Source organism: Rhinatrema bivittatum, chromosome 2 (assembly GCF_901001135.1).
Source record: "Rhinatrema bivittatum chromosome 2, aRhiBiv1.1, whole genome shotgun sequence".
Lineage (NCBI taxonomy): Eukaryota > Metazoa > Chordata > Amphibia > Gymnophiona > Rhinatrematidae > Rhinatrema > Rhinatrema bivittatum.
Window position 1 is genome coordinate 536,402,145 of NC_042616.1, and position 12,671 is coordinate 536,414,815.

The 12,671-nt window shown below is 41.7% G+C and overlaps 1 protein-coding gene across 1 annotated transcript in view; it reads right to left on the reverse strand.

Moving 5' to 3' along the window:
* Positions 1-12,671, reverse strand: part of GALR1 (galanin receptor 1) — a 113,105-nt gene that overhangs the window by 7,871 nt on the left and 92,563 nt on the right. The window contains exons 3-4 of the mRNA XM_029590840.1: positions 3,928-4,810; positions 2,123-2,241 (exon numbers count right to left, since the gene is read on the reverse strand). Of these exons, the coding sequence (XP_029446700.1) occupies positions 4,493-4,810 (318 nt within the window). The 3' untranslated portion in view covers positions 2,123-2,241; positions 3,928-4,492. The remainder of the gene's footprint in view (positions 1-2,122; positions 2,242-3,927; positions 4,811-12,671) is intronic.

Genomic DNA, 12,671 nt, shown 5'->3' on the forward strand with positions numbered 1-12,671 from the left:
GTCTAGATATATCACAACAAATGAATATAGTAGGTCTCAGAAGATCTCATTCAACAAACGCTGAAATACGGCAGGGGTGTTACAAAGTCCGAAAGGCATTATACGTACTCGTAGTGGCCATCCCTCATATTGAAAGCGGTCTTCCAGATATCCTCTGGCTGGATCCGTACAAGATTGTATGCACCTCAGAGATCTAACTTTGTAAAGATCTGGGCTCCTTGTAAGCGATCAAATAGTTCGCTAATGAGTGGCAGAGGGTAACGATCCTTGCGAGCCACGGAGTTTAGCCCACGGGAGTCAATGCAAGGATATAAACTGCCATCTTTCTTCTTCACGAAGAAGAATCTGGCTCCTGCTGAGGAATCGGAGGGTCTTATGAATCCTTTATTCAGATTCTCTTTAATGTACTCAGACATTGCTTGGGTTTCCGGTAGCGAGAGAGGATAGGTTCTGCCCTTGGGAGGTGTGGTACCTGGTAGGAGCTCAATGGGACAACTGAATTCTCAGAGTGGAGGCAGGATGTCAGCATTTTGTTTGGAGAACACTTCTTTGAAGTCAGAATATGGAGCAGGTAACCCGGTAAGGGTTGTAGAGTTTCAGAACGGTAACCGCTGGAGACACCTGTCGCAGACAGTGGTTCTGGCACTTGGGTCCCCACTGAATTAACTGCAGGGACTGTCAGTCGAAGTCGGGTCCATGTACCTGGAGCAAGGGAAGTCCTAGGATTACCGGATGTGTGGAACGCTTCAAGACTTACATTGAAATTTCCTCTTCATGGAGGGTTCCCAAGGTGAGGCGGAAGGCCACGATGTGATGAGTAATGCGTCCAGGGAGGTGCTCTCCCTGGATTGATGTGATGCGGAGAGGTACTTCCAGAGATTGAAGCAGGATCCGGAGTAGTGTAACAATGTCGACAAAGAAAGACACTGGTGAAAGCACCCCTCACCTACTTTACTCGCCTCCTATAAAGCTTCCATGCATGCATACAGAATCACAATTCTAAAAACCAAGCGTGATTTCTATGCCCTGAAAATTCAAGATTTCCAATACAATGCCAAAGCCCTTTTCTCCATTATCTCCGAACTCACGAAAACCTCCTCTACACTCTCCCCTGACTCTGATTCCATAAGCAAATGCAATGACATTGCCCTATTCTTTCATAACAAAATCTCCAAACTTACAGCAAAATTACCTGCTGACACTCCCAACTCCAACCTCCTTTCTTTAAACCCCCCTGTCAAACTTGACTCCCTTGAAACCATTTCTTCCTCTGAAATAGAAGCACTACTAAAGAAAACCACGTGACGTCACGTGATTCCCCGCTTTTGGCCAGCTTGGGGGGGTCAGGAGGCCCCCCCAAGCTGGCCAAAAGTTCCTTTTGGGTGCAACGAGGGTCCCGGAGTGATTGCATGGGGAATCACGTGATGCCGCGTCACTCCGACGTGACGCCGATGTCACGTGCTCCTCGCAAAGGAGTTCAGAAATGGCGTCCTGACTCCCTGCTGTACCACCAGGGAGTTTTGGTAAGTCTTGGGGGGGGGGGATTAAGGAGGGTGAGGGGTTTAAATTTTTATTTAGGATCAACAATCGCGATTTCCAACTTATTCAACATAGCTATGTTGAATAAGTTGGAAATCCGATCGTTTTCGCCTCATCACTTTTTTAAGTTAAAAAAAAAAATAAGTTGCGTTTTACATTTAAGTTCAAAACGAATGCACACCCCTATTACCTTGGAGAAGTCCTGCCACTGCTTGAGCCCCTTTACTGTGCTATGGCTATTCGTGTAACTTTTTGTGTCACTTTGCCACAGTCAAGGTGCCTTGGAGCTCTTTTCTCCTTCTGATGATGTCTTCCCATAAGTTTCATTAGAAGTGATGAGAAACTGCAATTTTAGAGCCCAAAATATGCTGCAGTGCTTTCTCCATTGACTTTAATGTCAAACAAAAGAATGAATAAAACATGTCATTGAAAAGCAATTATTTTAAAGGAACCAGATGACCGGAGGTGATCTGAGAAATAAGTTAACTAATCAAAATAAAACTTATGCCTCTGCACAACCCTAGTGACTGCTCCTCCTACACATGTCAATTGTCTTTTTTCAGGTTCATGAATATTTTCTTACGTGGTAAACATCTACTGGATATTTGCTTTTATCATAGCTGTTTTTCAGGTCTTTTTCCAATATTCACCCTTCAGAAGCTCAAAAGGTTTTGGATGAAGAGCACCCAAAGTAATCAGGACCTGAAACAACAATAACAAAAAAAAGCTATAACATGAAAAAGTTGAGAAAACATTCTAGTTTAATGGAGATTAAATAAACAAATTTAGACCTGATACATTTTCAAAGGAGTTACATATGTAAATGAAAAAACCTATTGTAGCAATTTTCAAATGTCATTTGACCATGTAAAGTGCACTTATCACAAGAAAAATCTATTGACTATTCAATGACATATATTGTTATAATTTTCAAAAGTTCAGTTACATGGGTAAATTGTATTTACACATGTAACATCTTTTGAAAATCAAACCTTTTATTGAATTAACCCATCTGCATTTTACCTGCCATGTCTCATGAAAGTATTAGTACATTTTCCTGATGAACACACTAAATTATTGCTGCGTATCCTTAAAGTCACTTGGAGCCAGGTTTTTTTTTTACCAGTTTTTTGAAGGACAGCAAATAAGGGGCAAGTCTGATGTGACGGGTAGGGAGTTTCACTGTGTTAGGACCAAGCCTGCAATTGTTTGCTTCCTGTTAGTGAAGCTGAAAACGTGACTGAGGGCTAGATTTTCTAACGGCGCAGGCCTCTGTGAATCGTGCGGTACCGGGGGGGCGGGTAGGTGAAGTGGGGGCAGGCCTTCGAAAGCCGGCAGCGATCGCACCACCGCAGTGCTATCCCTGTCGGCTTTCACACCCAATAGCGCCACTGTGAAAGGTGGTGCTATTGGGCGTGCTACTGGCGGTGATAAGGAGTCTTACCTTTTGCCGTCAGCGAAGTCGTGGAGTCTGCCCCGGTGCTGCCCTGACTCCTCCCCTTCTGGTGCGGGCTCTGCCCCGACTCCGCCCCAATCTAGGTATCGCACGTGATCCCTTTAGAAAATGACCCCCTTGAATTGCTCTTTATAAAGATAAGTGAGCATGTAAACTGAAGTGCAGAGATGAATGTACATTTTTCAGTCAAACTCAAACTTGGTAGACCAATGAAATGCATTTGATTTCCCATGCAAATCTGAAAAAAAAAATGAAGCTGCTCTTCAAGTCTTCAAAATTTTCAAAAATAAATTTTGTTAGGTCTACAAATCTGCTTTTCAAAATTTGTTTTAATTCAAGCACAGTTAAGATTGCTTAAGATTTGCTTCAGAAAATGTAATTAAGCTGATTTGTCATGCCCTCAAGCATTTTATAGGTTTATCTAATTTTTCTGCAAGTCTATTTTAAAGAATTTTGCACATCTTACTAAATTGTTACTGCAATATCATATACATTCTGCAAATTATTTTTAACCATAAGTAAAAAATAATTGCAAATAATTGTAAATTTTACAATTGCATAATTGTAAAATTTTGGGACATGAGTAAAAATTACTAAGAAATTAAATAAGCTTGAAGTACAGTGTTACACATAAGTTTCAATCTGAAATTTCAATTTGTTACTGAGTTGCTGATTTGAATTGCAGTGAAAATATATGTTAACTGAATCACTGTCATAATATTATAATAAAGCTAACTGTTGTCATTATTGTTTGTTTTATTTAATTTATTTCTATAATACTGTAATCCACCTGGAGACGACAATAGCAGCGATGAAATTATTTAAATATATCTAATACATATTGTATCTTACCAATTGTACCCTGAACCATGTTATGTTCTGACTAAAATACTATAATCCATGATTGGCAAATCTAAAATCAGACTGCACACCTGTTTTTTACCATGATAAAAAATGAAGATATCCTCTTCTCACCAAGTCTTCTAATAATGTCATTTCTGTTCCAGTATGTTCTTCTGTTTGTCAAACCATGCTAAAGAAAAACTGAAATAAGTCCACACAATAGTGTAAATTTGCAAAGGTGAATATAAATATCCATTTTTCATTCATTTATTTGCTTGCATCCTTCAGTGGAAAGAGCACCTAGGGCATGCTCTGTTGCATGTTTATAAACAGGTGTGAACCTCCAAAGCATTTAGTTTTATGTTTACTTTTGTAAAAGGTAGAGCAACAATTAAAATACTGCATCTGTTGTCCATTCTTCCTTTAGAAATAAATGTCCTTCCATTTGTAAGAAGTCTGTAACCAGAATTTGCAGTTTCCCCTTAAATTAACAGTATATGAAGAAAAACATGAACCTACAAGGGAACTAAATGAGAATGCCAATTATAGTAGTAGTCCAATCTTTGTTTTGGTAAGATTGTGCTTTGCTTTTTCATGAGTCCATTCACATTGAATTTTAACATTGCAGGTAATCCATTCTTTTATAATGAAACATTACACATGAGTACAATTGGTGGAAGGTGGCGTGTCCATTCGGTTTTTATTTTCTTTCACACCGTTCATTGCCGAATCACGGCCTATTTGGCATTTGAACACTTGTTTGTAGGCCTTTCTGAAGTTTTCAGACAGAAATGCATAAATAATAGGATTCACAGAGGAATTGCTGTATGCCAGGCAGTGAGCTACTATTCTGAAGAGAAACGAAGCTTGGGTCAATGGGAATATTCCAAATTCAGCCCAAAGGTGGATTATATGATGTGGAAGCCATGATATGCCAAAGACCACAACCACCACTAGTACAGTTTGTGCTGTCTGGATGAAAAAAAAATATAAATCAATTAGTAACAAGTGAAAAAAATCATTTTGAAATCAATTATTAACAGTTATTTTTCACATTATGGATTGCAAACAAGAAATCAATGAATCAGAGTTAACCATTCAGCGATACTACAATTCCATACATCAGGCAGAAATATCATCTTGGGTACCAAAATATTTTCCCACAACTTAGATAATAAAATATTCCAAATTTTAAATTAGCAGTCTTTATGACTTAGAACGTCAGCATTCATTTTACTTCTGTAATACTTTATGCCCAAGGAAAGAACTCTACGATAAAGTAACTGTTCATTGTGACCATTCTTCTACATTTATTTAATTATCTCTATTGTAATTTGACAATGTCATGGAAGGCTCCAAACATGTATCATGTAATGTCTACCCCTACCACCCACCTGGGGTTGAACCCTTGGCCACTTGAGTGCCCCAGCAAGTGCTGCCAGGCCTCTCTTATAGCTGCACACATGCCTCTTTCCCAGCAACCTCCCAACCACCAGTTGGGTTTTCGCTTGCCTCTGGGCAAATACCATGCCTCAAGCTACTCCTCTGAGGTTTCTGGAGACAACTCACAACAACTGAAGGTCATGGGCATTCACAGGTCATTTCCTAAAAATACTTAGATTCTCTAACAACTCACTTACCTGGGTCATTAAATAGTTGCAAAAATTAAACTCTTGGGTCCAAAGTGGAGTAAACTTGCATTTCTGGTGGCCAAAGTTATTCTCTTGCTGGGGAATAGTTATTAGCTAAAGCCTTTTTTTAGATGGGATGTGCATAAAAACCATATTAATTTTAATGCTGGTTTTTACTCCTTGTTTAATGAGCATTTTTTAGGAGTTAAAACCCCTGTTAAATATCATAGTTAACATCAATATAAATAAAAATGTAAATGTTCGTTTGTTCAAAATCTTAAGTCTCCGAACGTTCTTCACCGATTGCTTTGAAATTTTGACACAACGTTGCATTCGAATACGCGCATGTTTTTATTATTTACCTGTATTATATAGATGTCACACCTGTGACAGGGAAAAACAGCGCCATCTGTTGGACGTAAAAGCAACACACGCTATCTACAATATAAATGGGCTCTGACCGACGGACCGCAAATGCGCAGTAGAGAGCAGCTCTACCGCGCATGTGTGGACCATAGAGCTCTGCGCTACGTGCTGGGTGTCACAGAGGGGAGGAGGAAAGGGCAGACGAGTCGCCACTCTGAGAAATGGCTCAGACCGTTCCTCCGCCGCTGGGGAAGGGGGGAAAGATTAGGGACTGCCGGGCAGTTACACACAGGAGGAGGAAAGGGTAAAACAGTCCACCGCCGGGGAAGGTGGGGAGGGAGTTGGGACGGCTGGAGCAGAGCAAATGCAGAAACGTGCACTTTCTCTTTTCTTTCTTTTCCATTTAATCAGACTGAGCCACAGCAAAGCGTGGCTGGGTACAGCTAGTACTACATAAAAATATGTATGGAAACAGGAGAAAAAACTTGCATTAAGGTTAGTGCATCTTATTACATTGATAGGTAAAACTCCTGTTTCACCACAACCTGATAATTACCTTCAGGGTCAGAAATTTCCTTTACTAATGACCTGCTAAATAAAAAGCCCTTGACTTCAAATGTCTTATCATATGTAACTTTTAACTAAAAATTTAAAAACAAAATAATTCTATCTTCTGCATTTTAGGTGGTTTCAAAGTCTTTTATATCTATTTCTCTTTAGCTGCTGAGAACCCAAATCTTTTAAAAATCAGATCGCTTGAAAAAGTTTATTTTCAGGCAGAAGATAACCAGTCTGGGCTTAATTTACTCAAATTCCAGTGAATGAAAAATGTATGACTGAAGAAATGTGTTTTTTAGTGATATGTACATCTACTTTAACCAGTGTGAACATCTGTAACTAATGCAGGGTTTTGGGACAACTCATTCTGAGCATTGGAATATATTATTTTCTAGGGATGTGCAGAGCAAACGTTTATGTTCATAAGTCCATAAGTCGAAAGGGGGTCCCATTTGCGGTCAATATGGACATATGGAGAATTCCATAAGTTGAGTCTATGTCCATATGTGCAAATAAAAATTTAAACCCCTCACCCTCCTTAATCCCCCCCCCAAGACTTACCAAAACTCCCTGGTGGTACAGCAGGGAGTCAGGATGCCATTTCTGAACTCCTTTGCGAGGAGCACGTGATGTCGGCGTCACGTCGGAGTGACGCGGCGTCACATGATTCCCCGCGCGATCGCTCCGGGGGACCCTCGTTGCACCCAAAAGAAACTTTTGGCCAGCTTGGGGGGGTCAGGAGGGTGGGAAACCGGCACACTAAAACAAACCTAAAACCCACCCCGACCCTTTACAATAAATCCCCCACCCTCCCGAACCCCCCCAAAATGCCTTAAATTACCTGGGGTCCAGAGGAAGGGTCCCGGTGTGATCTTTTACTCTCGGACCTCCGGGTGCATTGTAGAAATGGCGCCGGCGCTACCTTTGCCTTGTCATATGACAGGTTAAAGGTAGCGCCGGCGCCATTTTGTTTTTTGTCCCCCGACGTCAGGAGCGTAGGAGATCGCTCCCGGTCCCCTGCTGGACCCCAGGGGCTTTTGGCCAGCTTGGGGGGGGCCTCCTGACCCCCACAAGACTTGCCAAAAGTCCAGCGGGGGTCCAGGAACTTTTTTGCGCAAAATGGCGCCAGCCGTAAGGCAACACGATTCGACTGCAGGAGGTCGTTCTGGACCCCCGCTGGACTTTTGGCAAGTCTTGTGGGGGTCAGGAGGCCCCCCCAAGCTGGCCAAAAGTCCCTGTGGGTCCAGCAGGGGTCCGGGAGCGATCTCCTGCCGCGAATCGTTTTTCCGTACGGAAAAACGATTCGCGTGCAGGAAGTCGTTCTCGGACTCCCGCTGGACTTTTGGCAAGTCTTGTGGGGGTCAGGAGGCCCCCCCAAGCTGGCCAAAAGTCCCTGGGGGTCCAGCGGGGGTCCGGGAGCGATCTCCTACGCTCCTGACATCGGGGGACAAAAAACAAAATGGCGCCGGCGCTACCTTTGACCTGTTATATGACAAGGCAAAGGTAGCGCCGGCGCCATTTCTACAATGCACCCGGAGGTCCGAGAGTAAAAGATCACACCGGGACCCTTCCTCTGGACCCCAGGTAATTTAAGGCATTTTGGGGGGGTTCGAGAGGGTGGGGGATTTATTGTAAAGGGTCGGGGTGAGTTTTAGGTTTGTTTTAGTGTGCCGGTTTTCCCGCCCTCCCCCTCCCCCTCCCCCTCCCCCTCCCCCCCACTGGACCCCAGGTAATTTAAGGCATTTTGGGGGGTTCGGGAGGGTGGGGGATTTATTTTAAAGGGTCGGGGTGGGTTTTAGGGATGTTTTAGTGTGCCGGTTTTCGATTTACACGATTTACACGATATTTAAAAAACCCAAACTGCGATGATCCGATTCCCTCCCCCTCCCAGCCGAAATCGATCATTAAGACGATCAATCACACGATTCACATCTCTGCTTCATATCCACACACATAGCCACTCCCTGATAACCTAGTAATCATATTTGCTTGGGAAGGGAGTAAAGAACAACAATAATTGGCTGAAATAATTATTTGTAAGATGGTGAAGATAATGTTGCAGTAAAGGGATGACATTCTTTCACTAATAATATCTTTACTGCTAACAACTTGTCTCATCGAATAGAAGAGCAAAAGTAATATAACTCTGCTATAAATATTTTTCCTACTATCTGCCTCACAGTAGAAGGCATGAGAGACAGCAGCAAGGGAAAAACAGAGACTGAGTAGTCCATCAGCACAAGACGATAATTTCCTAATCAGTCACAAAAATTCAAGCATTCTTAGTTCAGAGGGAGAGTGATTGCAAGGGCAAGGGGAAGGAGATGAAGATCAAGTAGGTCTCAGTAGCAGGGGGAATTAGGGCAAGAGGTCCTTATTTACCAACAATTATTATGACACAGATATTCAGTCGCCTTCAGCAGATAAAGTTATTCTAAACAACTTTGTCCTGGCAACTTTATCTAGATGTTCAACCTAAAATGGTTCAGGCTGAATGTCTGGCCTAACATGAAATGGGCGAAGTTGCCCAGGTAACTTTAGGCCTGCCATATGGCCAATCAGAGATATCCAGGTAACTTTGGCAGGCCACCTCTGCGTATCTGTGCTGCCTGGTCAAAGTTCCCAGCGCCACCCTTTTTTGGTCAGATAAATTTTGTGTGTGCAAGGATTTTTCCCAGACTAAATCTAACTGCTCAGTGAGGAGCTAATTTCAAAATGTAAGGTTTGCCTGGCTATGTCCAAGAATTAGCCAGGCAAAACCGTTTGTGCTGATGGACTATTCATTCTCTGTTTTTCACTTGCTGCTGTCTCTCATGCCTTCTACTGTGAGGCAGGTAGTTATTAGGTTTTAAGTTTGAATGTATGGATTCTTTTAAATTCCATCAATGAAAAATGTAAGTTAATTGATTTGTATAACACTTAAAACATTTCTGCCAGCCTTTAAAATTAATCACACATGCTGTTTAATTGTTACCTCAAGCACCATTACTACAGTTCACAATTAATATTTAATGTTAACTCATGGGGAATGCTGTAACAGAATAAAAGGCTCATGCTGTAATACTAGTCTAGGCAGTTTAAAAAAAATTAAACAGTGAGGTGGAACTAAAGTGCTTGTTCTCAATGCAGGAAAGCCATTTTCTTGTTACAACATTTTATTACAATGACAGCATTCCAATTATACCAAATATCTAAAATGAATAAAACAAAACACTACAGTAGAAGGTAAAGTTAGCCAATGCAAGACCAACATACTAGAGCAGATTTCACTGCAGACGTATAACTCCTTGTTTGTCTTAAAATATTATCTACAAATTTGATTGCACTAACTTAAGATCCTTTTGCTCATTATAATATAATAAATACCATTAAAAAACTCCTTCTATAAACTCCATATCTTGAAATGTCTTCAGCCGCTCTTATACCCTGATGACTTTCACACAATTTTACAATTTCAAATCTTTAGTGGTATTGATTATTGTAATGCACTCCTAATAGGTGTTGTGCTTCCTCCCGTGGCCGGAGCCACGGGAAGCCGCTTACCTTCGCGGCTGGAGCCGCCGACGAGCTCTTCAAGTGCCTGGTGCCGCGCTGCTGTATCCCACGCAGTCCGGAGGCCGCTGACCCGCTCCTCACGTGGCTGGAGCCATGTTGCTACAACTTATGTGGCCAGGAGGCCGCCATCAGCATTCCCATGTGGCCCTTGAACTCCCGTGGGGAGGGGCCTTTCATCCCTCGCCTTGCCTGGAGGCTGGAGCCACCCTTGGTTCCTCTTCAATGTCTAGGACACTACTGCTCACCCCGGGGCCTGTTCCACGGCCCTCCTCCGGCTCCTCTGGCACGGCAGTGGCAGGGACACCACTGTCCAGGGTCCTGCTCCCTGCTATAGCTCCTCCTAAGGGGCAAAGCTGCGCCTTTCTCTCCTCCTAATGCTCCTCCCAGGGAGTTACCTCTCTAGCCTTATAAAAGGGCTCAAATTCCACTTCCACTTCGCCTCGGAATCAGGTCGTTCCTCCTAGGACATGGGTCACTCATGCCTGACTGCTTCTCGCCCTGGATCATCTTCTCTGATGACCATTCCCAGAGTACCATTCCATCCATTGGCTCCTTTCCAGGTAGCAGGGACACTGGTTTGGCAGGACCTTCACCGAGCACCCTCATCAGGTCATCACACTTATTTATTTATTTATTTATTTATTTATTTATTTAAGGATTTTTATATACCGCGGCTCGTTAGCAAACATCACCTCGGTTTACAATGAACATTAAATTAGCAACAAGCTTTACAATCCAAAATATTATATAATGAAACATAGCTGATAACATTAAAACTATAAGTAATTAAAATAAACTAAACTACATTCAGCAGGGGCGCATGGGGCTGGAGGATCAAGAGTAACAGTCCAATATTAACCGTATAAATATTACAAATTGGGAAATTAGAATAAAAGAAGATGTAGATTTCTTGGAGGTCAGAATTATTTGACAGATAAATACAATAAAAGAATATTGCAAGTATATGGTTCGCCAAAGGAGTACTTAGCATTATTGAATAGTAACTGATTGGTATGAATAGATATTATTATAAAAATGTCATATTAAATATAATGATTTGAAGGCAAGCGATCACAAATTGTATGCTTGTTTAAACAGCCATGTTTTCAAGTTCTGTTTAAATTTCTTGTGGCATGGTTCCTGGCGTAGATCTGTGGGTATTTTGTTCCATAGATGGATTCCAGCTATCGAGAATGTTCGTTCTTTCGTTGAGACATACTTTATATGTTTAAGCGTTGGAGTAGTTAGTTTAGCCAGGTGCATTTTTCTAATTGGTCTGACTGATGTATGGATGGTGAAAAATTCAGTGAACCAATGCAAATCTTGGTTATATAATGATTTATGTATAAGGGTGAGGACTTTGAATATTATCCTAGATACAATCGGAAGCCAGTGTAGTGACTGAAGAGCTGGGGTAATGTGTTCGTAGCGGTGCGTGTTAGTGAGCAGGCGTGCAGCTGCATTTTGTAGCATCTGTAGTGGTTGTATTGAGTTATTTGGTAGACCTAGTAATATGGAGTTACAGTAGTCTAATTTAGATAATATAGTAGCTTGTAGTACTGTCCGGAAGTCATTTGGGTGTAGAAGTGGTTTTATCCTTTTCAAGGTATGAAGTTTGTAGAAGCCATTTTTAATGGTGGAATTGATAAATCTTTTTAGTGTAAAATGATTGTCAATTATGACACCAAGGCTGCGGACTTGTTGTATAGTGTGAAGATCAGATAGAGATAGTTGGGTGGGGTTAGCATGGTTGTTGTTTTGTGGTGAAATAATGAGGAGCTCTGTTTTGTTGGTATTTATTGCCAAAGAGTTTTCAGTTAGTAGATTCTCAATTTCTGTCAGTGCAGTCTTCCAGGTTTTGAGCGCATTGGGTAGTGAGTCCTTGATAGGGATAAGGATCTGCACATCATCAGCATAAATGAAGTGCGGGAGACCAAGTTTCATCAACAGTTGACAGAGTGGAGTAAGGTATATATTGAAAAGTGTGGAAGATAGAGAGGAGCCTTGGGGTACCCCTTGTAGCAGATTTTTGGGTTTGGATTCATGTTGGCCAATTTTTACACTGTATTTTCTGCCGTTAAGAAGAGATTTGAGCCAACATAGGGCAGTGCCAGTAATGCCAATTTGAGAGAGGCGAGTTAAAAGGATGTTGTGGTTGACTGTGTCAAATGCCGAGGAAATGTCCAGCAGGGCAAGAATATATGCATGACCAGTGTCTAATGCTTTTAGAATTGTATCGGAGAGTGTTAAGAGAAGAGTTTCAGTACTATGGTGCTTACGGAATCCATATTGGGATGGGTAGAGTAATTGATTTTCATCTAGGAATTCAGTGAGTTCTTTGTTGATGACTTTCTCTAATATTTTGGACAGAAAAGGTAGATTCGAGACTGGGCGAAAATTTGCTGATTCTGTTGGGTTTAAATCATGTTTCTTCAGTGTTGGTTTTATAATGGCGTGTTTGAGTTCTGCAGGTACAATTCCAGAGGTGATGGATTTATTAATAATCTTCGTTATGGGTTTTGCAATTCTAGAAGGGATGGCGAGGAGCGTTTTTGTAGGCATGATGTCAAATGGGTGCGTTGCCGGTTTAGTTTTTTTGAGAATACCTTCAATTTCTAGAGTCATTGTAGATTTGAATTTTGTAAGTGTGGCAGGGCAGGGACTGTGTAGATTTAGACACAAGAGACTTGTGTCTCCTGTTCCAAGTGTCTCCTATCCCAGCG